Source organism: Hydra viridissima, unplaced genomic scaffold (assembly GCF_058129835.1).
Source record: "Hydra viridissima isolate aposymbiotic clone 2 unplaced genomic scaffold, HvirCarnegie_v1 scaffold_4, whole genome shotgun sequence".
Lineage (NCBI taxonomy): Eukaryota > Metazoa > Cnidaria > Hydrozoa > Anthoathecata > Hydridae > Hydra > Hydra viridissima.
Window position 1 is genome coordinate 10,424,570 of NW_028324303.1, and position 24,287 is coordinate 10,448,856.

Sequence of the window (24,287 nt, forward strand, 5' to 3'; positions counted from 1 at the left end):
CAAAAAAACAGCATCAAAATGAATGTTCAAACTTTTTTTAATGCATTTTAAAAATACAACTAAAAATATGAAAAAAGAAATACAACTTTTAAAAAAAAATGTATCTACTAATACTTTAATACAAATTTTCTTATTAAATCTATTTGATAAAATAGTTTATGCAATTAATGAAATGAGAATATTAAAACTTAAATTTTTATAAATTGCTTAAGAAAAGAAAAAGCTATTGAAAGTATATGTTGATACCATAAGACTTAAAAAAAAATGTTATTTTATATGGGTCAAATCTAATTCCAACTAATCTTCTTAGTATTCCATCATATTGCTTCATTGATGATTGTGTTTCAACAATTATTCCTTTTTGGACAACAATATTTACATCTGCAATGTGCAAGTCTTCTTCCATGAGTATTCCAGGTATAAAAAACTTCGGACTTTTACCAAATGTCCAATCCCATGCTTTTAACTGGTCAACTTTGTGTAAAACGGTAGGGAATTGCACAGGATTAACATATACCAGTGCAGGTTTAGAACAATCAATTTTGTAGTACTTAGTGTAGTAAAAATCAGTTAGATTTTTGACAAGGTCAAAAAAATCATAACTTTCATAAAATAAATTTTTGATAGGAGAAGGAACACTTTGAGTGGCACTGGTTTGGATGTGCGACAATGAATTTTTCAGAACTTCAGTTAAACAATTGACATCAGAATTACATAATAAAGTAAAATGATGATAAGCAGTATTCAAGCCAACTTTGGCAGCACTACCTGATACTTTAAATTCTGATTCAAATATAATGTCATCTTTTTTATTTATTTCAAGATTGATTTTGTAGAATACTCTAAAAAACTCAACAATGAAATTTAAATTTTCTCTTCTATTATATTGCTCTTTATGACTAAAAATAGTCATGTTTACATTTCCTAAATCATGATAAACTGCCCCTCCCCCACTGTTGCGCCTGCAAAGTTTTATACTCTCTTGTTCAATTTTCTTTAAATTTACTTCTTTCCAAGGGTTTTGATGACGGCCTATCACAACAGAAGGAGAATTTCTCCAAATAAATAAAACTCTTTCAAGACCATTAAACAGGAAATTTTCATAAATATAATCTTCAAAGGAAATATTTTCAAATACACAATTAGAGAGAGATACCCAAACTGATGATTTTTTCAGACTTTCAATTGACAAGGTACTGTTATAACGTAGGGAAAATTTTAACATGTTAAACTGCATTGTCTTCAGTGATATCTTTTGTAAAGCTTATAAAATTCAGCCAATGAAGCTTAGAACTATATAAACAATGAAGCTGGGAACATATTTAGGCCCTAAAGGTGAATCTTTTAATTCAATAACTTTTTAAGACTTTCTAAACAAATATCTGAAAATAACTAAAAACAATATTCTATAATTATTTCATACTATTAGCATACAATAAGCACTATATGCTAATAGAATATACTCATTTGAAAATTCTTTACATTAAATTAGTTATACATATATGTGTGCTTAAATTTAAAAAAATATAAAAAAACCAATTCATTTACATAGTGTTAAATCAAAGCTATAGTGTTAACCTGCGTTCATTATTGACTAAAAAGAGCAGACATGAAAGTTTTCCTCTCATAAAGAAATCATTTTAACTCATCAAAAGATGAAGCTAAAAAATTGCATCTTAGATTCCTAATAAATATATTTTAAATAAATATATTTCATGTTGAATACATTAATATTTAAAACTAAGAGGTCTTGGAGTCATAAATTCTTTTACTATGTCATCAGTAACCAATTTACGTCTCTCAATGTGTTGAGCCACAAGAGGTTGTAACACAGAGATAAGTTCTTTTTTTATTTCACCTGTAAGTAACTTTCCAGTTGAATAGTCCTATTTGTAAGAAAAGAAAGTTGTATAAAAGTTGTGGTTGACAAAAAATAAAACTTAACTATGTGTTAGATACCTCTTTGATCCTTTGCAGCTTTTCATCATCATCTAAGAAGAATGTTAGATATTGATATGCAATATCTACAGATATATCCCCTCCTTTTAAACGATGTTCTTCAAGGGTAGCTCTTCCACCAGAAAATGCATGCTTGTTTACCTGCCATAAGATAACAGATAAAATGTGATTGAACATAGTTAAAATCTCTTGTTTTTTTTTTTTGCTCTAAATTTTAAAACTTTTTCTACACTATAAATCAGGAAGTTTCGTTGATTATTATAAAAAGTTCAGAACCTTTTCTTTAATTTGTTTAGCGGAGTCTGTTAAAAAGATTGATGAATTAGGATCACTGCTACTCATCTTTGTTTTTGCCCCTTGAAGAGCAGGAAAAAATGTTGAATGCAATAAGGATGGCTTTAGATAATTTAAACGAGGAGCTACATCACGTGTCATTCGAAAGTAAGGATCCTAAATTAACCATTAAAGATGCTTAGTCAAACTTAACAACTTAGAAAATTAAAATTTAGCATATTGTAATTTAAACTTCATTATAAAAAAAAAGAATTTTAAAATCATTTCAAACTATGTTAAGATATTATTAAAAGCATAATGAAAGATTGTTTTAAATTACTAATTAAAAAAAAAATTAACAAATTTAGCAGAAATTATGTTAAAGTATTGAAATTTTCAAATTTTGTTTCAAAACAAACGTGAAAAGTTTTTTGATTGTGAGAGATTATTTACTGAGAAACAAAAGTATATAAAATAAAAATTTTCAGTTATAACTGAAGAAAAAAGATTTTAAGTTATCTTCTTTAATTATACATGTAAACATACTTAAACAACATAATTTATGGTACCTGATCTATTGCACAAGGAATTAAGCAAGGTATGTTGGTTTTTCCACCAAAAATTTGTGGAAAAGTGCTTGAAAAACTGGGGGCTGCTTGAATGGCAGGAAAAGAAATCTTTCCTGTAAAAAATGAATACCAAGCTAGTGAAAATAATTCATTCTTGGACTAACCTACTTTTATTTAAATTCATTTAATTAGTAATATTAAATTACCATTCAAAAACAATAATTGTAAAAAAAAATTATGATAAATATCATAAGTTACTATTAAATAACATTAAAAAAAGAAGTGGTTTAAAATTCTGCTTTGACTTTGTTGCCAAGTGATTTATATGTAATTGTCAATCTCCAGAATTACTCAATTCATAGGAGAACCTTATCAAGTCAGTCAATCTTTAAGGTTGACTGTCTCAATCACTGCTTCAGTGTATTGACTGAAAAAATTAAACTAACATCTATTATATGGAATGAAACCAAAACCTAATCAAAATTGAAAACTAAAACTTCATTTAAACTAAAACATTTCTTAAACACAAAATCAAAATTATGAAATCAAAAATCAAATCAAATCAAAACTAAAATAAATACAAAATAATGTTGCTGGTGAAATACTGTTATTAATGAAATATTGATGCTGTATCTCAAACAATAATATTGCATGTCAAATACTGTTACTGGTCAGATGTAAATGGTACTGGTCAAATACTTATCAAAATTAAAACTATTTACTGAATAATTTGTTTAATATATGTAAAAGTAATTTTTCTTAAGCAAAATATCAGTTTTGAGTCCTGAAGAAGTATTTTTCAGGACTCAAAACTGATATTTTATTAAAAAAATTTTAGTTGCAAATTCTGTTTTAAAATATTATTTCTTAACTTTGATTTTCAAACAACCTGCAGAAAAAGTAAAATGAAAAATTGTCAGCCATTTTCTAAGAAAATTGAAACTTTCAGCCAATTTTCACAAATGAGCTATAGCATACACAGTCATTTTGCAAATATGATTTGTTTTTTAGAAATTGTGGATTCTCATTTTTTTTTTTTACACTTGATACAAAAAAAGAACTTACCAATTTTGTCACTATCACCAAAACCAAAAATCCCTTTAACTTGGTTAAAAGTAACACACTTTTCAATGCGTAGAATTGTACGATAAAACTCTGGTGATTGCCTAAATATTTAAATCTTATTGAAGCTCATGATTGCTCTGAGCAGAATCTGGTTAAATTATATTCATTACTGCTCTCATATATAGAAACAAACCTTTACATGTAGCAAATATCTTCAAATATAGCACATAATTAACACAAGAAAAAATGTTTTTATTTGAACAAAGGTTGTAAAGACAGTGCAATATTTATCTACATTTCCTTTGAAACTAATTTAGATTCATTGAAATGAGCTTTTACCTACATTTGTTGAACAAATAAAAGTGTTAAATCTATTATCAGACAAGTTAAATTTATTATCAGACAAGTTAAATTTATTATCAGACAAGAAAAAAGTTGTTGAAAAAATATTACCCTAAATAATCCATATTAGAAAAAATGAAAGTCTTCTCTTTATCAAAGCCACATGCTATAATATCTTTGGCATTTTCATAAGATAGCCGATTTGCTTCCTCTAAAGTCAGTTCTTCTTTCCACAAAAATTTTTCATCATCTGTCAATTGAATTACTAAAGGAACATTGAATGCATCCTGGATATACCTGAAACATATCATTTAAAAAATTTTTAAACTTAAAACTAAAACATGTCTAACCAAACATGTGCACATTGATTCAATAAATACAATCAACAATAAAATAAAACCAACTTAGTTAAAAGTAATAAAATAAAACCAACTTAGTTAAAATAAAAAATGAGTGCGAAACAAAACCAACTTGGTAAAAATGAAAGGTATAAGATGTCCAAGATGCATGGCTTCAGAAGAAGGACCACGACCAGTATACAAAAAAAAAGGTTCTTGCTTTTCTGCCTTTGAAAGGATAAAGTCTAAGTCCCTGAAAGAAAATAATATCTTTTATATAACATTCAAGTATTTTCCTTGTAAAGAAATTACACAACAACAAGTTAACATTACTACAGAAAGAAAAATTATAGGACTTTTAACTAAAAAACAATAATTTGCCTTTGAGAGAAGAAAATTCCTCGTCGAAGAAAACGATGAGCCTTCTCTCCAGTTAGATTTTCTATTTTTTGTATCTGTTCTTGGGTCACAGGTTGGCTACCAAATTGCTCTAAAGTTGTATACAAAATTAAAATATATTGCTGTCATCAGAGATGCAGTCCTCAAAAGACCCTAAACTATTTTTTTCAGGCCTTAGCCTAAAGGTTATCAGTTTTGTCTTTAATCTTGTAGCATTAGCCATAGCCATGAGTGTTAAATATTAGGACCTGTCTTTGACCTTAGAGGTCAAGTATTCTTAAATCAACTTACATGGATATTGTTATGGTTTCTGTTATTGATGACAAGACAGGGATTATTCAGGTAAATGAATGAATTGTATATCTGTTGCGTATAAAAAAATATGGCATATAACAAATGTCTTTTACTGAAGAAAATGTAACCCTACATAATTCTCATCAAGATTGCTATGCAAGATACTTTCTCATGATCAATGTTCCTAAACTTTTGCAGAATACATCAACCATAAAAGAAAAATCCATCTATGTATGGATAGGTGTATTCAGTGAGGTATAGAGTGCTGCATTTACCAAGAATGTTTTTATGGCACAGGAGAGGTTAGCTGTAAATTCATATTGTCCATAGCAAAGGTGACTTCTTTGAAATCAGCTAGCATACCAGGATTGGAGTTGTTTATAGATACCCTTGGTTTAAAACTTGAGGAGAAACAAAAGTAAACTGAACTAAAAAATATAAAGCTTTAGTGACAGCTTTAATGTTGTGGTGCATTGAATGCCAAATTAGAAAATCAAACCCCTTTGTTTACAAAATGAAATAACCAGTTTTAAATGATGTTTATATGGTAACTTCAAGTGTTCATCAATTATTTGGATGTATAACAATTTGCTAAGGAACAAACTTATGTTATCTTGGAACATGTAATTCAAATGTTTAAACAGTGCAAGTTTATAGTTCTTTACTATCTTTGTCAAAAAGTTTTTCAAATTGTATTATTTTGATCTGATTAGACTTGGTTTAGTAATATTCTTAACCCCAGCCCTAACTTTGACAACTTTAATAAAACAATTTAAAAAAACAAAATCTTAACCTCTGTAATACACATTTCAATTTTGATGAAAACAGTAACATTGAATTTGCTAAAGAACTAACTTGAGAAATGCTAGTCAAACTGATCATATCATATTAATAATTTAAAAAAGATATTGTTAATTTTAATGTATTTTTCAGCTATATAATTTAAAAGCGGTGTGAACAACCTTCTTTTAAACCTTCTTTTGAAGTGATGAGTCTGATAGAACTAAGTATTATATCTGGGAACAATTATGATGATGATGATGATGATGATGATGATGATGATGATGATGATGATGATGATGATGATAATAAAAATAATAATAATAATAATAATAATAATAATAATAAAAATAATAAAAATAATAATAATAAAAATAAAAATAATAATAATAATAATAATAATAATAATAATAATAATAATAATAATAATAATAATAATAATAATAATAATAATAATAATAATAATAATAATAACAATAATAACAATAATAACAATAATAGTAATAACAACAGCAACAACAACAAAAACAACAACAACAACAATAATTATAATAAACACATTAGTCAAAGGTTTGGCTAGTGGGACACATCTTTGATGTTTTTAAGACAAAAGATTTATGAAATTTTAAATTTAAGAGCTCGTAAACTCCTTAGAACTGGGTTTGTTCTTGACCTTGTTGTACTAGCCTTGGCCTTGAGTGATGCTTTGCAATTGAACATAATTGTTAACAAAGTTATGAGATAACATATCTGCCAAAGAAAATTATACATACACCTTTAATGTAAAGTTGTATAACAAAATAAAAAAAATACTTAAACTTTCACCATTGATAAATTAAAATTATATTTCAGATCACATTTTTATATTTCATAACATTCTATAATTAAAACAGATTTTACAAATTAGAAAAATAGTATAGTTTATGTAAATGTATATTAAACATACATATAAACAATATGTAAATTTTAGAAATATATATTTATCAAAAAATGTTTATTGTTATACATATTTTAAAAGATGTAAATAATAGTTGAAAAAAAATTATGTATCTTTCTAAATTCAGAAAACTAATAAACCTTAGAGAAAAATATTCTTTGACTTAAGCATAGGTTTCAGTATCAGAGTCAATGAAAATTTATTTGTCAATAACTTTCCAAATATATTTTAGTTGATTGCTCAGCAAGAAGTGCAATATTTCAAAAAATTTATTGGTTCTAGAATTTCAAACTTAACTGTTGCATCTAGCATAACTGCTACAACATTCAATATTTAACTTCCTTTAACAAAATATTTAAAATTGAAACACTTACTAATAAGCTTTTCATAGTCTATGCCCTTGTTGTCTTTTGCTTCAACATGCTCAATATTTACTATTTGTATATTCCCATCATCTGTTAAATTTTCATTAGTGTTCAGATCTTGAGAAGACATTTTTCTATTAATTTTCTTCTTGGTTGTTTCAAATATTAAGATTTTATGTGAAGTATTTCTACAAAATAAAAAGAAATACATAAAATACTTTATCAAAATAATTTTTTTCATCTTTAAAATATAAAATAACTTAACAGTAACAAAAAATTAAATAGTAATTTTTGTATAATGAATATAGAATAAACTAAATAGTTAATGAGATTCTAAAATATAAAAAAAAAATTTGTAAAGAATTAAGTTATGAAAATTAATCAGTACTTAACTAATGATCTCTTTTTAATAATTTTCTTTTAATGATTTATTTAGTAATTTACCATAATACTGACTTATACTTAAGAATGACAAATTGGTTGTACTTTCTTTATATAAGGGGATAAATTAAATTACTCTTAACTGTATGTAATTTTACATTTGAGGCTGTCAGCTAAATCTTACTTAAATCTAATTGTGCTGTTATAAAAATTTACCAGCTCAAGTCTACCAAGTTCTGTACTGGTAAAAAGGAGTTGTTTTCTATTTTATTGGAGATGAAAAAAGAAAACAACATCTATGATAAAACCAGAATAGCCAATGAGAATTAAGGAAATTAAGTTGTTAATTCTAATCTCTACCATTAGAAGGGGATTTAAAAAACTCATTCTGGAAGTTATGAACTGAATTATTTATGAACTACTTTTGGCTATTTTCACTCATTAAGCATAACTTTTTTTCTTTCGATTACCATGAATGTTAGTTTAAGGTACTTTGTTATAAGTACTTGAGGCGAATATGGGGCGCCGAACGAGAACACCAACCAATTCTTTATTATATTGTTTATTAGATAAATTATTAGATAATTATTTATATGTTATCAATCATTTTAAAAACTTTACCTGATAATAAAATATGTAGCACTCTTTAGCATCTAAACCATCAGCTGGTAAAATATTTAGAAACAGGTAACACTGAGTAATGTTTAATAATGGATTTACGATGTCATTAACATAAGAACTATTGGACGGAAACGGACTGGACTTAAGAGTAAAAATCGCTTATGAAAAGCAACCATGCTACATGGTTTTTTGAGTTTTGCAAATGCTATTATTTTTTTAAACGATTTTTTGTTTTACTACATATGGGACCAAAGTTGTTGTAAGTCAATTACCACTAAACTTGTGTTGCCTGATGTAATATTAAAATTTCTGCGAACTGCGCTGTTTTAAGATCAAAGCAGTCATTTTTTCGTATTATTTAAAGACTTACTATTTGTTACATATTTCGTACATTATATAAATAGGAATTTCAAGTTGGTAGATCTTTCAAAACATGATTTTAGTAAAAATTATTAGTAACAAAAATAGAGAAAAACAGTAACTTTGATTTTTTTTTAAAAAAAAAACACTAACAAAATTGTAAAATAATTAAGAAAAAATATAAGGTATATTATTGTTTCAAAAATAAAGATAGCAATATTTCTACGGAAATTTCAAAGTTTAATAGCTTATTTATTAGAAAAATTTTTTTTGCAAATTTTTCAGACAATTAGTTATTAATAACTAATTGTCTGAAAATAACTAATAACTTATTAAGTAAGTTAAACAACAAAGTTGAATTAAAACTAGTAAGTTAAAAGCAAAAATATGGTAAAAAATTAAAAATAAGTTCAATCACAGGATTTTCATTTTGCACCATTCTTAGGGATTACAAATGACTACAATGGTTGAAAATTGCATTTAAACTTTTTTTCAGCCCCTCTTTACTCTACCCGGCCACAGCTCTGGTAACAAATCTCCACCTTGATTCCATTGTTTAAAATCCGATTGCTGTAAATTGTGCTTTCTGCTTTTTAAGTTGAGCAATTTTGTATCATTTGGTTATTAACAAAGATCAAACTATCGAGTTTAGGTTTTCAATTTTTTGTATATCAATTTGGCGACGTTTCTTGAATTAAACGATGTTGAAGTTCTGTAAGCTTCGAATAAAAAATTAATTAAAAGATGTTGAAAGCCGTAAAAAGTTGCAACTTTAATTTTAATCGACTTTGAAAACCTTTAAAAGTTTTTAAAACTTAATTAAAATAATGTTGAGAGTCGCAAAAAGTTGTAAATCAAATTTTTACGATTACAAAAATCGTATAAATTTGTTTAGATTATATTTAACGAATTTGAAAACCTTTTGACTTTGTGTATGTTATTTGACACGACAAATAAATATGTTAAAAATATGTTAAATAAATTCAAATATATATGTTAAAAAGCCATCGCTAGCTGGTTTGGCAATATTTCCTGAAAGAGTACAGAGAAGATAAGACCTATGGCGTGTGAAATATATTCAAGAAGGACTTAAAGATGACTTCTGGGTCAACATCGACCCTGAATGATCACCTGCGGTCCAACCATAATGAGTACATCAAAATGTGTCAAAAGGTATGAATCAAAAGGCATGAAATGAGTAAAAAGCTGACAACGAGGACAAAGTTGAAAAGGCAGAAGATGAACTGGAAGCAGTTGGCGCTAGTAACTAAGTTAAACAATCCATGTTACGATGCGATGTAATGAAGTTATACAACTTCATGTCAAATTTACATGATTTTTTATAGATGTAAACAATGGCATCCGAAGGCTAAAAGTGATGCCTGCATGGCTCGCTTTTCTTGCAGGACTTGGACGGGAGTATTATTACCTGCCAGTCTCAAGTGCCTCAAGTGAGCGGTCCTTCAATAAAGCCGGACAGTTAGTTCACGATTAGGGATACAACTTTTTTCATCAACGAAAACTTCGATCTATTAAACTCCCTTGTACCAGTTTGGGATTACTTCTCCATGGAATAGCAAATGTCAGCTAGACCTGACCCAGACCTCGATCAATATGGTGATGATGATACCGCTACCCCAAAAACGAAACGGAGATCAATCCTGAGAATTGTCGATCTGGAAAGGTGAAACAGACATCATTTAAGCTCCCTAGGGTCATGAACTAGCACAACTAAAAAGAGAATGGAAGGCTGGAAGCGGATGACTAAATATCACTTACTAGGGTATAGTGCTGGGATTATATTAGATTAGGTAATAGATAATATGCAAGTAGTTTTTTTCACGTGTTTAAGGAATTAAATTTTTTAATTCTGGAATGATTTTTAAACAAATGCAAGGGCCTTAGCATACTTTTTGTATATTCTGTATTTCTGTAATGTTACTATAGTTTATGCTTTAACTTTTATCATTTAGAAATTTGAAAAGATATAGAACTTAGAAGAGGAGAGATTAATTTGAAAAGATATAGAACTTAGAAGAGGAGAGTGTAATTCGAAAAGATCGCTTATAGAACTTCAAACTGAACTTGAACTTGAATTCATTGAACTTAAAATCTGAAAGAAGTCAAGCGACGTTCGTTTGTTTTCTTTTCGTACATATTCGTTTCGTTTTCACGATTTCGAAAACAGTTAGATTTTTGGAAACGAATTTGAACGCTGTTAGAAACTTTAAACAATTTTGAAACACGTCATTTTCGGATTTATACAACTTTTTAAAAACGTTTTTACGATTTTGAAAACGTTTTTACGATTTTGAAAAACGTTTTTACGATTTTGAAAGGTTTTAAAAGTAGTATTAATTCAAATATATTTGAATTAATACTACTTTTAAAACCTTTAAAATAAATTTTACAAAACTTTTAACGATTATGAAACACGTTCATACAGAAAATTTTTAGCGACGTCGAAGCTTCGTCTTCGAAAATTTTTATCTCTAGTTATTAAACGAAAGTTAAAAATATTCATATTAATGATTTACATAGAAAAGTCTTCGTATATTTTAAAGTTTGTTGGTCAAATAATAAAAGTTAGCATTAAACCCAGAGGTTTGTGTCGTTATAAATTTTTAATTCAGATGGATTTTATCGTTAGTTTTTTATTATTTATTATATGTTTAAATGACTTCAAGATAAATTCTTCTAAATAAAGCTTCAAAAAATGTCATCAAAATGTTACTTTTTATAGTTTTTATTTCCTTTGTTATTCAAAAAACAAAAAAGAGTATTGATGTTTAATTTATTTACTATTTGACATATATGGTGAGTTCCATCTAAAAAGTAGCTTATATTTACTACAATTTGATTTTAAAAAGTTTGCAATGCTGTTGGTACGACTTCCACTATTGAGATGCTAAAAGAGGAAAAACTTCAAAAAAATTTATAGTTCATAAACAAGAAAAGAAAAATGTCTTACCTATAGGTTTGACTTGTCAATTCTCCGTGCAAGAACTAGATTCTTTGAATCACTTTTGCATTTCGTAAGGTTTCTCCCATTTTAAACGTTGCAAGAAAGTTATTAATTTTCTTTTAAAAGTTAAAATTACTTGATATTTTAGTATTACTTTTTAAACAAATGATAACTTATCCTTTAAATAATTTATATTTAAAGAAATTATTTAGAAAAAAATTTAAAAACTCAAATGTATTTTAAAAGTAATTAATATTTACTAAAATTAATAACTCATTTTCTCCCAACGTTTGAAATGGGAGATGGAACAAAGTAATTCTAACCTGACGATTTGTCATTTAAAGTTCCGATTAGGAAGTAGCAGGGTCTTGAACATAAATTTTTTTGGACAGAAAATAAAAAACATACAGTAGTTATTTAAAGTAGAATTTATTTTTTATTTAAAGTTGTAATTTAAAGTAGGGTCTTCAGGTGGACAATCTGAACGCTGAATTTGGAAACACCAACGACAGCAATAAATTTAGAAGACTTTTTGCGGATCTGGAAACATCCAAATGCATTACAGTGTTAAACAAAAATTTAATTATATTGTTAAAAGTTACTTTAGATAGGTCTTTGATTACAAAATGAGGGAGGTTGCAGCACGCGCTTCTTATGCAGCGAAACTTTATGTGGAATATATAAAATACATAAAATTCAAATCCCCGTTATTTCACATACAGTATTGTCTATTGTGCAACTCTCTAAAGACACTGCCAAAGCAAGAAACAAACATTTTTGATTATTTAGGCAAAACTTCTACTGAAAGTTTACAAGAGATGAGTATAAGGCTCAAAATCTGTGAATTTTGCTATAATATTTATAAAACCGAATCAAATACGCAAAAAAATTATTATAAAAGCTTTATTAAAACATGGCAAACGAACTGTTTACTTAACCTATTAAATTACAGTTTAACTAAATGTCTTTAGAGCAGATAAACATCACATTAACCAAAACTTAGACCAATTAAACCTAATTTAGACCACTTTGGATCTAACTTGGACCCCCACATTTTAACTGGTCATAACTTGGTGATCACAACTAATTTACCGTAAAACGAATTATCTTATGTATTTAGAATTCATAAAAAAAATCAGCACAATGCCTAAAACCATATATATAATTACATAAATCATATAATTACATAAATCATATATTTAGTTACATAAATCATATATATAATTACATAAATGTTTCAAATTTTCAAATCTAACGTGGAAGTTCTTTAAAAAATTCCTTACACAACCTTTTCAAGAAAAAGTTAAAATGTTTTAAATTTACTATTAATTTTGACATAAATTTTTCAAAATAGTTTCCTTAAAGAAACTTTGCCAAGATAATTGCCACAAAGAAACTTTCGAAAATTCTAAACAACTTTCTTAGGATCGTTTATCGCATGGAATAAACATCATCCATCTTTCGTTAACAATAAACACAAAATAATCTTATTATTGTTGCTACTTTGTTTTCTTATCTAATCATTTTACTTTTTTATTTTCTTTCATTTTGTTCCTAATCCTTCATCTGAAATCATTATGAAAAAATTTTTTATATTTTTGGATGATTGTTTTAAGCCTTCAGAGCGATGTACTGTCTGCAACAAGCAGTTATCAGCTGTTTTACAAAACGAGATGTAATGAGTTGTTGAAAAGAAATATCAACGTTTTATTTAACAAGCCAGTGTTACTAATTTTAAAAAGCAACAGACAACAAAACTCAGTTGCTCTTTGCCACTGATTGAACGAAAAGATGGGCTCAAAAAAGAAGCCTTTGAAGTCGATTATATGTCTTTTGTTACAGCCAACTGGAGTTATTGTGCAGAGGATGATATTCTGGGGTGGAAATAGTCATATCTCTGAGAAACTTCAGTTTTTTATAAACCTTATCTGGACTAGTAGAATATTGTCATAACAATAGACTCATTTAACTCCATTTCTTCTTTCATTTCTACCAATAGTTTTCTTACTATTCAAATGACAAGTATTATTTAAAGCTCTTTAATTTAGTAATTGTTTTATTTTGTAAAAACTGAACATTAGCATTTGGTTTTTCCTTTAATAAGTCATATAAAAATGAATCTGAAAATGAAACGCAAAGCTGATTAAAAACCGATCTTTGCTATATACAAAATAAACTTTAGCAAAAACACGAAAGTTAGCTTAACAATCTTTTGATATAACATAATATTGAAATACATAAGAAAACTATAATAGAACTTAATAAACAAATAACTACTAAAAGTAAAACTAAAAAAAGATTAAAAATGAAAAAGAATTTTTTTTTTTTCTAATGGCAATAAATATTTCTCAGCCTACATCAAATAACAATGTAACTTTTATCTAAGAAATTATCAATAAATTATTATTCTACTTGTAAACCTTAAAGATAGTACTTCAGTTTATATATTTTTATTCAAGTTTTTGTATTACCAACTTCATTCTAATGATAGATAATACAAAGTGAGCTAAAATTGCAGACAAAAACTTTTACTTTACACAATAAAAAGTTTGATTATTGTTTTACATGGTCTTTAAATGGTCTTTGAATTATGACAAAAAAAAAAAAAATTATTTTTAATTTCAATTTAGAGTACTTTGCGTTGGCCAAAAAATAAAATAAGAACCAATTTTCTTTATTTCGAAAGACAATCTTTCACAAACTGAATTAAAACAAATAAAAAGAGGACCTATATGAGCACTTGTACCCACCGAATTTGTTTTTGAACACTAGAATCAATAATTTTTGAAAGCAATATAAGGGGAAATTATAAATGGTGTATGATTAACCTTTCTCCAACTATATTGGTTTTTAGGTTTCTAAAGGAAAACTAAAACCAACACATGATAGTTATACAAAATTTTAGAAGTAGAAAATTTTTGTATTTCTAAAAAACACGCCAACAACGACGGCAATATATTTAAACCAGCTTCCTTTATACAACAGCGCAATACAGCCAAATCTTGAGATTATTTTTCTGCCAATTTGGCTCTTGTTTCAGTTTTCAACCAAGTATTTGATCAAAAGAGATAATTTAAAAATAAAATTAAATTTTAATTATTTTTTATATGTTTTTACACAGTTTAAAGAATTCTTTTAGTTATTAATACTTGAAAAAAATTTTTTTTTTGCATATATATTTTTATAATGTGTTTTTAAAAATACTTTTTCAAAAAAGAGTTCAAATACTCTACCTTGCTTTTGCTGACGACATTTTTTGCTATTTCCTACCTGGTTTCAGTTTAACAGAGTGCGTATCTTATTAATGTAAGTTAAGTTGCATATATCCTTCGGATCTGTCGAAGTAGTCGTCGCACTTCACTTCTATCACTAGAAAGGTAATTTGGTCTGTAAGGTTTTTGTTGAAGAAGTAAGCTAATTTAAATTAAATCTAAGGAAAACTTTTATCATTAGGTCTTTAACTAAAATTTTAACTATTGTTTTAATTTTATGATATTAATCTTCTTATCATTAAATATTATGCTACATTACCAAATTGTAGCATAATATTTAATTGTATAGGGTGTATTCAATTATAGTTACTAAAGTGATGCTGTATATTTAGTTTAAGTTTTTTTTTGCCTTTGATCTAAAATAATTATTAAATCTATTAAACTATTTTTAGCTTAAAGGCAAACGGATCTTTCAAGTTACTCCTGTTCATGCTGAACTGTACATGTTGTCATTGTTTAAAGGTATGCTATAATAAGTTTACTTTTATGTTAATATTTCTTTTTATATAAATAAAAGTTTAGTATTAGATGTATTATTTGTTTATGAAAAGTTGTATGCAATTAACACTACAATGAGGCATGTTTTTGTTAAAGAAATGTCAGTGATAGTTTCTTGTAGAATAGAAAGGAAAGGTTCAAAATAGAAGTATATTAGACAGCACTAGTTGTATTAATTTCACATTAACAGCCAGTCTTATAAATCATTTCTTTTTCTTTTCTTTACCACTTAGGCCAGTTTGGCTCTTAAGAAAAAATACAAGAAACAATGTTTTGATAATCTCATAATACTTGATATTCAATCTGAAAAAATTTTAAAAGATCTTTTTAACTCTGTTTAATACTTTTTTCAACACATTTAAAAAGCAACATAATTTTTAAAGGTCTGTTTTTTATGCCTTTGTTATATTATAATATCTGCTTTACAATTCACATTCTAAACTAGGGAAATAATTGTTTTTTATTTTGGCATTTGATGAAGATTTTTCCATTACTATTATTATATTAAAAGACGTCCAAACTGATTTAGAATCAGTGTTTAAAACTATGTTTTAGCGCACATACCATGATACTAGATTAATTGTCAGAGATCATGTGGGCACAGTTTTTTAAAAAGTGTTCTTTTGTTTTTTGAATCAAGTTGCAAATGATCATGTAGTTTAATAACAGGAAAAAACAAAAATATATATATATTAAAAAATATATAAAAATATAGGAAAGTTCTGTTACTCTAGAAAAAACTCTAAATTAATCTAAAGAAGTAGTGGAAAAATATAAAAATTAAAATTACTCTTTCTTTTCCAACAGTTGCTTGATAAAAACAATTTTAATAGATGTCAATTAAACCATATTTAATTCATAACCATATTTAGTTCATAACCATATTTATTTATAGTTAGTTAAATGTTAAAAATTTACAAAGCAGCAAATATAGTGTTCAATGTTAACAAGTTTTTTTTTACTTTTAGAATTAAATTCGTTTAAAAAAATAACAAGTGTTAGCATTTTTGTATGATTTTATTTTTTTTAATATTAATTTAGGGTGATCTATCTCAAATTCAAATTACCATTTTTTTTTTTAAACTCATACTTTTAAAAAAATTACTTTCTTTTAAAGTATAGTTTCAAATAAAAATTTTCTCCCTTTTTGTAGAGATACAAAGTTTACTTTAGCCATACTAGTGTTTTTTGTTTTTGTTTTGTTTTTGTATAAGCTGTCAAAGACACTTTGTTTGGACATAAAGTTGTTTGAAACAATTGTACACTAATTCTGGAATGCAAAAACAAACTTGCTGTGAATTTGAAAAATGTCACTAACATTTAAAATAACTGTACAAGAAATAAAAAGCTTAAAAAGTTTTACTTTATTCAATGTGCAATTTTTATTATATGCTGATTAAGACTAAAGATTCTAAATTTTCTCCTGGTGCTCTTCTGTTTACAAAATCCTTTGATTCAATTAGTAAAAAAGTTTTGGATTAGCCTGTCTTAATTCAGAATTTTTACAGTTGTATTCATAGAAAAGTGAGATTCAGTGAAAGTCTGAAGAAGGTCTAGTTTTAATATACTAATAAAAACAGCACTAAATATGTGAAGGTTCTATTTTGCAGCAGCACAACTTCATTATCCTACAGACAGCAACCAGTTTTTCACTGTTATCCCTGACACTTTTTCTTAGATTTTACATTCATGTTGAGTGTTTACTGGTGTTGTTAGCAATTGATTACAATGAACCAACTCTGAGTGTTGGGAGTTGATTTCAGTTACTATACTTTCTGTATGATAGTTTACTGGTTTCCTTTCTAATTCTTGCAAAGAAAGTATCTCTTTGGGGAAAACCCAATCTTCTTTAGAGATTTTGTATTGTGAGGCATTAATAACTTTTCATTTTAGTGAACCTCACTTTTAAAAATATACTATTAACTATTGTTATGTAAGCCAGGATCAGGGAGGAAGCCTTCTGCTGTCACACATGCTAGTAAGATTGACAGGAACTCCATAAGGTCAATAAGAAGGATGGTAAATGACTCCAATTTATCTATAGCAATTATAAGGGTTATCCAAAAGTAAATTGGTACCAAATCATTAGCCCTAGTAATAGTTTCTTTTTACTGGTTGTCAATTGATTCTCAGACTGGAATATTTCAAAAAAGGATTGTTATCACCTTTCCTGAACCACAATATGTTCACTTTGTTCAAGATGGTGCTCCCTGTCACATGTCAAAGACTGTGCAAACCTGGCTGTGACCATGAATATTTGGCCAAAACACATCTGGCCTCTTCTTCACCTTATTTGAACTTTCTCAATTTCTCAGTGTGGGTATAATTATTGAAGCTCAGGTCTGTGACCATCAGTATGCTATCATCAGCACCTATTGCTATTTTTTAAGACCTAATTAGTACAATAAATTCAGAGCTTTTTTTTTTCAGAGAAGTTTTTTTTAACATTTCATAATCTTAGAATTTTGAAATGTTTTAAAAGCTAAAATTAAATTTAAAAAGCTGTTACAAAATATCACAGTTAGTACTTTTTGCTGCAGGATTAAAATCTGATGTCCAGAATATTCAAATTATTTGAAAGTTTTTATTACAGGTCATTAGAAGCATGTTAAAAAAAAAAAAAGATGATTTAAAAGTTTCCACAAACTCTCTAAAGTTTTTTGAAAGTAGTGAGATGTCCTTCAAAATTCAACCTTTTTGGTTTCTGTGAGAATCTTTAGTTTGATCAAAAAATTAAAATTAAAAATTTTCGGTGACCTTTTAAATAAATCTAATTGACAGAAAGTGGTATATAAAAAATGGTAAATTTATTTTTAAGGGTAATTATTTTTTATGTGAAAACTGATATGGAAGTAAGTTTATGCAGAATGTACTTAAACTTTTCTTTAGATACAAGTTTATATTCATTGCAAGAAACAGCAAAAATTTCGTCATCCACTCGGAAAAGAATTTTGGAACAAAGAAGCCAATATAAATATTGGCAACATTGTGCTTGCATGATTTCCATTTTAAAATCAAAAACTATACACCCCCAGAGACAAAATTTGTTTCCAAAAAAGCTTCAATTTTGCAATCGTGCTAAATGCAGTAAGCATATAGTTACCTATATACATAATTTGTTAGTGGGAAATAGCACATTGTTAAATTGTAATAAGTATACTACATCATGGCTATGGTTAATGTCAACAGAAAGGTCACCGACCAGTTTTATAGATACAAGATGCCAAAACTTGTAGCAAAAGTTGAAGGTAAAGGGAATGGAATAAAAACTGTTATTGTTAATATGGCTGATGTTGCTAAAGCATTAGATCGCCCACCAGCATACCCAACAAAGTTTTTTGGGTGTGAACTTGGTGCACAGACACAGATTGATAAGAAAAATGATCGCTACATTGTGAATGGATCTCACAGTGGTGAAAAACTTCAAGAAATATTGGATATTTTTATTGAGAAGTTTGTGCTTTGTGATGAGTGTGATAATCCTGAGACAACATTTGTAAGTAAAAGTTTTTGATGAAGTTTTAATAAGTGTTATACTTGATGAAAGTTTATGCTATAACTAATTAATAACTTATTTGTAAAGGTTATTTTCAGTTTTTGGAAGCTACTAAAAAAATTTGAATTAAAGGAAAAATATTAACCATGATAGTTATATTTTTAGTCAGTTCAACCAAAAAAGGAGAAGATTACTTCAACTTGTTCTGCCTGTGGTCACAGTAGTGTGATCGATATGCAACATCGTATAGCTACATTTATTCTCAAGAACCCTCCTTCAGTTGATGATTCTGCAACACCCCAGAAATTGTAAGTCTTTAACAAGTAGACTTAAATTTCTGATGTAAATATAATTTTACAGATTAAAAAAAAAAAAACTACATTGCTTTACAGGAAAAAAATGCAGAAAGAAAAAGGTCAGCAAGAGAGTGGTGACAGTAGCCCAACTGAAGAATCAGGGTTTAATGGTTGGAGTGATGAACCTCATCAAGAAAAATCTGTTAATGAAGATTGGGGAGATGATACAAGTGAAGAAGCTGTTAAGCAGCGAATGCTTACATTAGGAGAAGGAATTAAAGGACTCACATACAATAATGACTTAGATAAATCTGTGCAAGAAAGATTTGATATCTTTTTTACTTATGTCAAGGTTTGTGAAACCCAATCAGTGGAAATAATAATTTTTTAAACATTAAATTTTGTCCCAAATTTGTTAATATGCTAAATAGCTACTATTAATTTGTGTGCTTTTAGAACAAACTAGCTGAAGGGGCAGACAGTCTACCTGATAAAGAAATTCTAGCAGAGGCTGAGCGATTAGATCTTAAAGACCGGGCAGTTATAGCTTTAGCAGAGCTGTTGTTTAATGATAAAATTATAAATCAAATTCCAAAATACCGAATTCTTTTCTTACGTTTTATGGCGAACAATCAAAAAGCGCAAAAACATTTCATGGGGGCTTTTGAGATTATTGTTGGACAGTCATATCCTGACTTGCTTATGCCTAAAGTTGCTCATATTTTAAAAGCCTTTTATGACAATGACTTGGTTGAAGAAGAGGTTCTCATTGATTGGGCTTCAAAAGTAAGTCAAAGATTTATTTCAGAATATATGTGAATGTTTTGGAAACCATACTTTTGCAGAAGTTGATTAAATTAAGTTTCCAAAACATAAATATTTATTTTAATTCTTAAAACGTTACATAAAACTATGTGTATTGAGTTAGTATAATCAATAAAGGGTCCTGTCATCTTGTTTGTCTTAAAATAAAATTTACAAGCGTTAACGCGAATTTTCTCAGTATCCAGCTTTATTATATTTCGTGTATAGTTTGATTATGTCTTTTAGATGCTTAATTTAATTTTTTAGATGCTTAACCATTTTTTTTATTACAGGAATAAAAATTGTCAAATAAGTAAATAATTTGTCTTCATACCAACCAGCTAATGATCTGCTTACAACCTTATGTTGCTTTGGTTAAAAGAATAAAAGAATCTAGTTATTTTTTTTGCATTTAGGTTTCGAAAAAATATGTAAACAAAGAGGTTTGCGCTACGATCCATGCCAAAGCTCAACCTTTCATTGATTGGTTGCGAACAGCAGATGAAGAATCAGAAGATGATGACGAAGAAGAAGTTGAGGTAGTCTACACTAATCGTTCAGAAGCTGCTGTACTCAAAGAAGATGTGAAAAAGACTGCACATGTAATACAAAATGAAAACGACGACGATGACCTTGATATTGATGATATATAGTCTTTCAATGAGTTCAACGTTATCAAGTTTGATTGCTTATTGATGTATTGAACTTTCTTTAAGATTGTCTTGATTTTAATGTTATGTGATTAGTTTTCAGTTAAATAGATTGTAAAATGTCTTCCTACACCTTAAGGTACATGGAGGTAAATAAATAATCCATCTATCTTAAGCTTTATTGGCCACTGTATAGAAATATAAAAGATGCTATTTGCCATTCTTTTTTTGCATTATAAAAGATATTTTTTTGCATTATAAAGGATATTCATTTCTTATGTTTGACCAGGATCATATTTGGCATAGAGTCGTTGAAAATCATGAAATAAAGTTCACCTTTTTTTAGAGGTTTTATCGAAACTGTGGCCCGTAGTGGTGAGTATGATATTCGATTTGACAGTCAAATGAGTAGGAAATAACTTTCAAAAAGGTAACAAAAGAAAATATGTAAATAAAGCATCTGTTGTAAGTACAGCAAATTCGTTGAGTTAGTGAAGAGGTTTTCGGAATTATACTTTTTATACCGCTGCGCTATTAGATGTAAACATAAAGTGCTATGAGTATTGGGAAAAGCTTTATGCCGTACGCACAAAATGAAAGATTTTTAAAAAATCCTATTCCTGGCTGACTGGAGTGAAAACTGAAAAATAGGGCTAATTATTTCGGCATTATTTTATTTGGTGGAAAAAATATGTATTTCCCAATCTTTCCAAGATAAAAATACTTTTAAGATATATTTTCTGTGTAAATTTTATCGAGAAAATTTCTATTACCTAAAGCTTAACTTAAAAAATAAAATTATTTTCCTTTAAGGGATTTTACTATAGAAATCAACTAGTGCGCAACAAGTCAGAACGAAAAATTCTCATATATCATAAAACTCGTATTCATCTTAAATTACCTAAGTAATCGGAAGATGTTAGAATGGCAAAGGTCTGCGCACTGTAATGATTTGGTGCAATAAATGCAGTTAACTGCATGTGCGGAATAGATACTTCCGAACCAAGTGTCACCAACAATGCGGTGAGAAACTAGGTTAACCAATGAGGTTCAGTTTTATTTTGGCATTAAATTTAAACTGTGTGCGCGCCAAGGTATGTACGCTGGTTGGACGGGTTAACCAGTTTTGCACTAAAAAGTACAAAAAGTTGTAGTAAAACTCTGGGAAATGGCGTGTTACAGAGGAATTCTTGCACTTTGATGCTGATGTTTATTCCAACGATTCTTAAATTTTCAAGCATTTTTCTTACAAGTTCTTACAGTTATCAGCTTCCCTGTTGCCCACAAAGTTTTATACGTCTTCATTAAATAAAGACCATTTAGCTTATTTATTATCGCTCATTGATGGATTATCTTTTTAAATTAACTGTTGTATTTGAGTCCATAAAAAATACCAGCTTTTAACTTCTCGCTGATTAATATGAATAAGAGGAAATATGATTTTATTACTTGACACCGTGAAAGTCCTGCTCTTCTACTTTTAGTTCAGTCTGCACCGGCCATCTTTTTAATTCAATGATTTTCTCTAACTCTGTTATCCCAGTAGCAAAGGAAACAAATATTTGGTAAAGCCTACTTAGATTTTCACATATAAACCATCTTTAGTGCTACACATGTAACCCAATGATAGTTTATTATACTTGGTATGCTGTTGCATATCTTTAACAACGTCGTATTTTTCTCTAAGAGCTGTGGAATGACTAATGGGTATCGCTGCATAAAGGTTAGTGTTCTGCAGCAGAAAAATCTTTAAGCTTCGTTTAGAGCTATTTTAAAAATGCTTTAAGTTACCAGGGACATACTCTCAATTTTATAAGTACACCACGAATATCTTTACAATAAACAAAATTTGGTTGCTCATCAAAAAAATCGAACAAACATCACGTGTTCTATAAAAGGTACATTTTATTACCTTAGAAAAAAGTTTCTATCTTGAGACGAGAGGTTTCTTGGAATTCAGCTGATTTTTAGATACCTAGTTAAATCTCTTAGATGTTCTTGATTGATTGGTAGAATTAATTGATTGGTTGGTTAGAAGCATACAATTAATTTTTATCACCTTCATCGTTAGTAACTCCGTAACTATAAAATGTCTCCTGTTCTGATGATTTAATAGAAATATCGAGCAATTCCTTGAACACAGAGACTGGAAGGTTATTACTGTGAGGTCGAATTGCTGATAAGAGATTTGGGTAGTTCAAAGACTTTTTTTTCATTTATTCAAGCTCATCGAACAAATTTAACAATCATCAAAATGATTCATAAGTTCCCTCCAAAAGATTGGTATAACAAATCTCATAGCATTTCTGGATTTAAAATTCCTTTAGTTTAGTTATAACTATAGTATACAGCTGTTGCTCATTAATTGCCAAGAAAGGAAGTCGTTGTCAAAAAAACAAACAAAAGTTATTCGACATTGCTGTATGCAAGTGTTCACATGGAAATTGCAAGTGTGAAAAAAAGTATAAAGTGTCAGCTGCTGAGCAGAACTTTGTCAGGATCAACGAATCACTAAACTGATGTTGATTGGCAGTGTGGATAAGGTTACCTCAGCTAAGTTAAAGAAACGTTTTGACCGAAAAATGGCAGAAAATGTAAGGATCAACAGAAAACTTGGCCTGTGTGATCAGAAATATGATTTCGAAGATTTAGAAAACACAGCTTGAGCATTAGCTACTGCTGTGGTGGAGGATTTTGGCGTTGTTTCGCAAACTGAACTAACACACATAATTGATCGCCATAAACTGTGGCGGGAGCGTAAGTAAGGTTCCGAAAAGCTGTAAATGAAGACTACATAACTCTAATTTGTGAACTCATTGGGAAATTTCTTACACGTCTGACATTTCAATCATCATCAGAACGAAGCATAATAAATTGCATTTACAAGTACTATGTTGAAAACAGTATGAATATGAACAAAGTATCAGGAGTGGGCTGTGATGGCGTTGCCAGAAATACTTGTATTACTGGTGGAATTATGACTCAGAGATAAAACTCGGAAAAACCTTTACAGTGGCTGCCAGCTTCATGCAAATGAACTACCATTGTGCTATCTCATGAAACATCTCGATAGTGGAACATCTGAACAAAAACAATTCTCATGACCAATAGGGTCAGCTTTGCCAAACTGTAAGTTTCCGCCCGTGTGCAAGTTTGAAGCCATTAGCTGTGAACTTTCCGAAGTGATAATCCAGAACTTAAGCAACGACCAAAGGTATTTGTATGAAATGTGTTGCAGTGTAAGCAATAGAAATTGCTCTGAAGGTCTTTGTAGATGAAGTCCAGGGAAGATGGCTCACGTCGACTGACACTCACGTTGGCTGACAACAGCAAATTGAATTCTTTGTAATTCCTGAGCAAAGTTTGCAGCTGTTGGCCAAAATAATAAAGCAAGTGTAGCAGCAGAGAACTGATGTTAGAAATTTTTTCATCCCACAGATTAAGTTTGAAGCAGTAGATTTTATTAAACTCATCAGTTAGATTGATGTCGATGTAACAGAACCACCTCTATTGTCACAGAGAATAATTTCAATATACAACTATTCGAGTGGAACAGACAACGTTAGTTTGTCAGCACACTTTAACTCTGTCCAGAGCAATCCTTTGATAGTGTTATTATATCC

General features: G+C 28.4%; 3 protein-coding genes across 4 annotated transcripts; 1 reads left to right on the forward strand and 2 right to left on the reverse strand.

The window, feature by feature from the left end:
* Window positions 1-139: 139 nt before the first annotated feature.
* On the reverse strand, window positions 140-1,388 carry LOC149889844 (lipoyl amidotransferase LIPT1, mitochondrial-like). The gene has a single exon (XM_090083689.1). The coding sequence runs from the start codon at window positions 1,235-1,237 to the stop codon at window positions 224-226; it is 1,014 nt and encodes a 337-aa protein (XP_089939815.1). The 5' UTR covers window positions 1,238-1,388; the 3' UTR covers window positions 140-223.
* Window positions 1,389-1,634: 246 nt separating this feature from the next.
* Window positions 1,635-8,472, reverse strand: LOC145183026 (tryptophan--tRNA ligase, cytoplasmic-like). The gene is made up of 10 exons (XM_090083683.1): window positions 8,324-8,472; window positions 7,331-7,509; window positions 4,928-5,036; window positions 4,680-4,799; window positions 4,320-4,505; window positions 3,867-3,967; window positions 2,802-2,914; window positions 2,236-2,409; window positions 1,960-2,100; window positions 1,635-1,886 (listed from the first exon to the last, which is right to left on the reverse strand). Exons 1-10 carry the CDS (start codon window positions 8,353-8,355, stop codon window positions 1,728-1,730), a joined length of 1,314 nt encoding a protein of 437 aa, XP_089939809.1. The 5' UTR covers window positions 8,356-8,472; the 3' UTR covers window positions 1,635-1,727.
* Window positions 8,473-14,900: 6,428 nt separating this feature from the next.
* LOC145182675 (eukaryotic translation initiation factor 5-like) lies at window positions 14,901-20,751 on the forward strand. 2 transcript variants are annotated; one of them, XM_090083724.1, is made up of 7 exons: window positions 14,901-15,025; window positions 15,313-15,382; window positions 18,308-18,914; window positions 19,080-19,222; window positions 19,307-19,562; window positions 19,667-19,996; window positions 20,431-20,751. In XM_090083724.1, the coding sequence occupies exons 3-7, from the start codon at window positions 18,585-18,587 to the stop codon at window positions 20,665-20,667; spliced, it is 1,296 nt and encodes a 431-aa protein (XP_089939850.1). In that variant the 5' UTR covers window positions 14,901-15,025; window positions 15,313-15,382; window positions 18,308-18,584; the 3' UTR covers window positions 20,668-20,751. The 2 variants fall into 2 exon arrangements, with proteins under 2 accessions (XP_089939850.1, XP_089939851.1); XM_090083725.1 differs by having other exon boundaries at window positions 14,935-15,057.
* The last annotated feature ends 3,536 nt before the right edge of the window (window positions 20,752-24,287 follow it).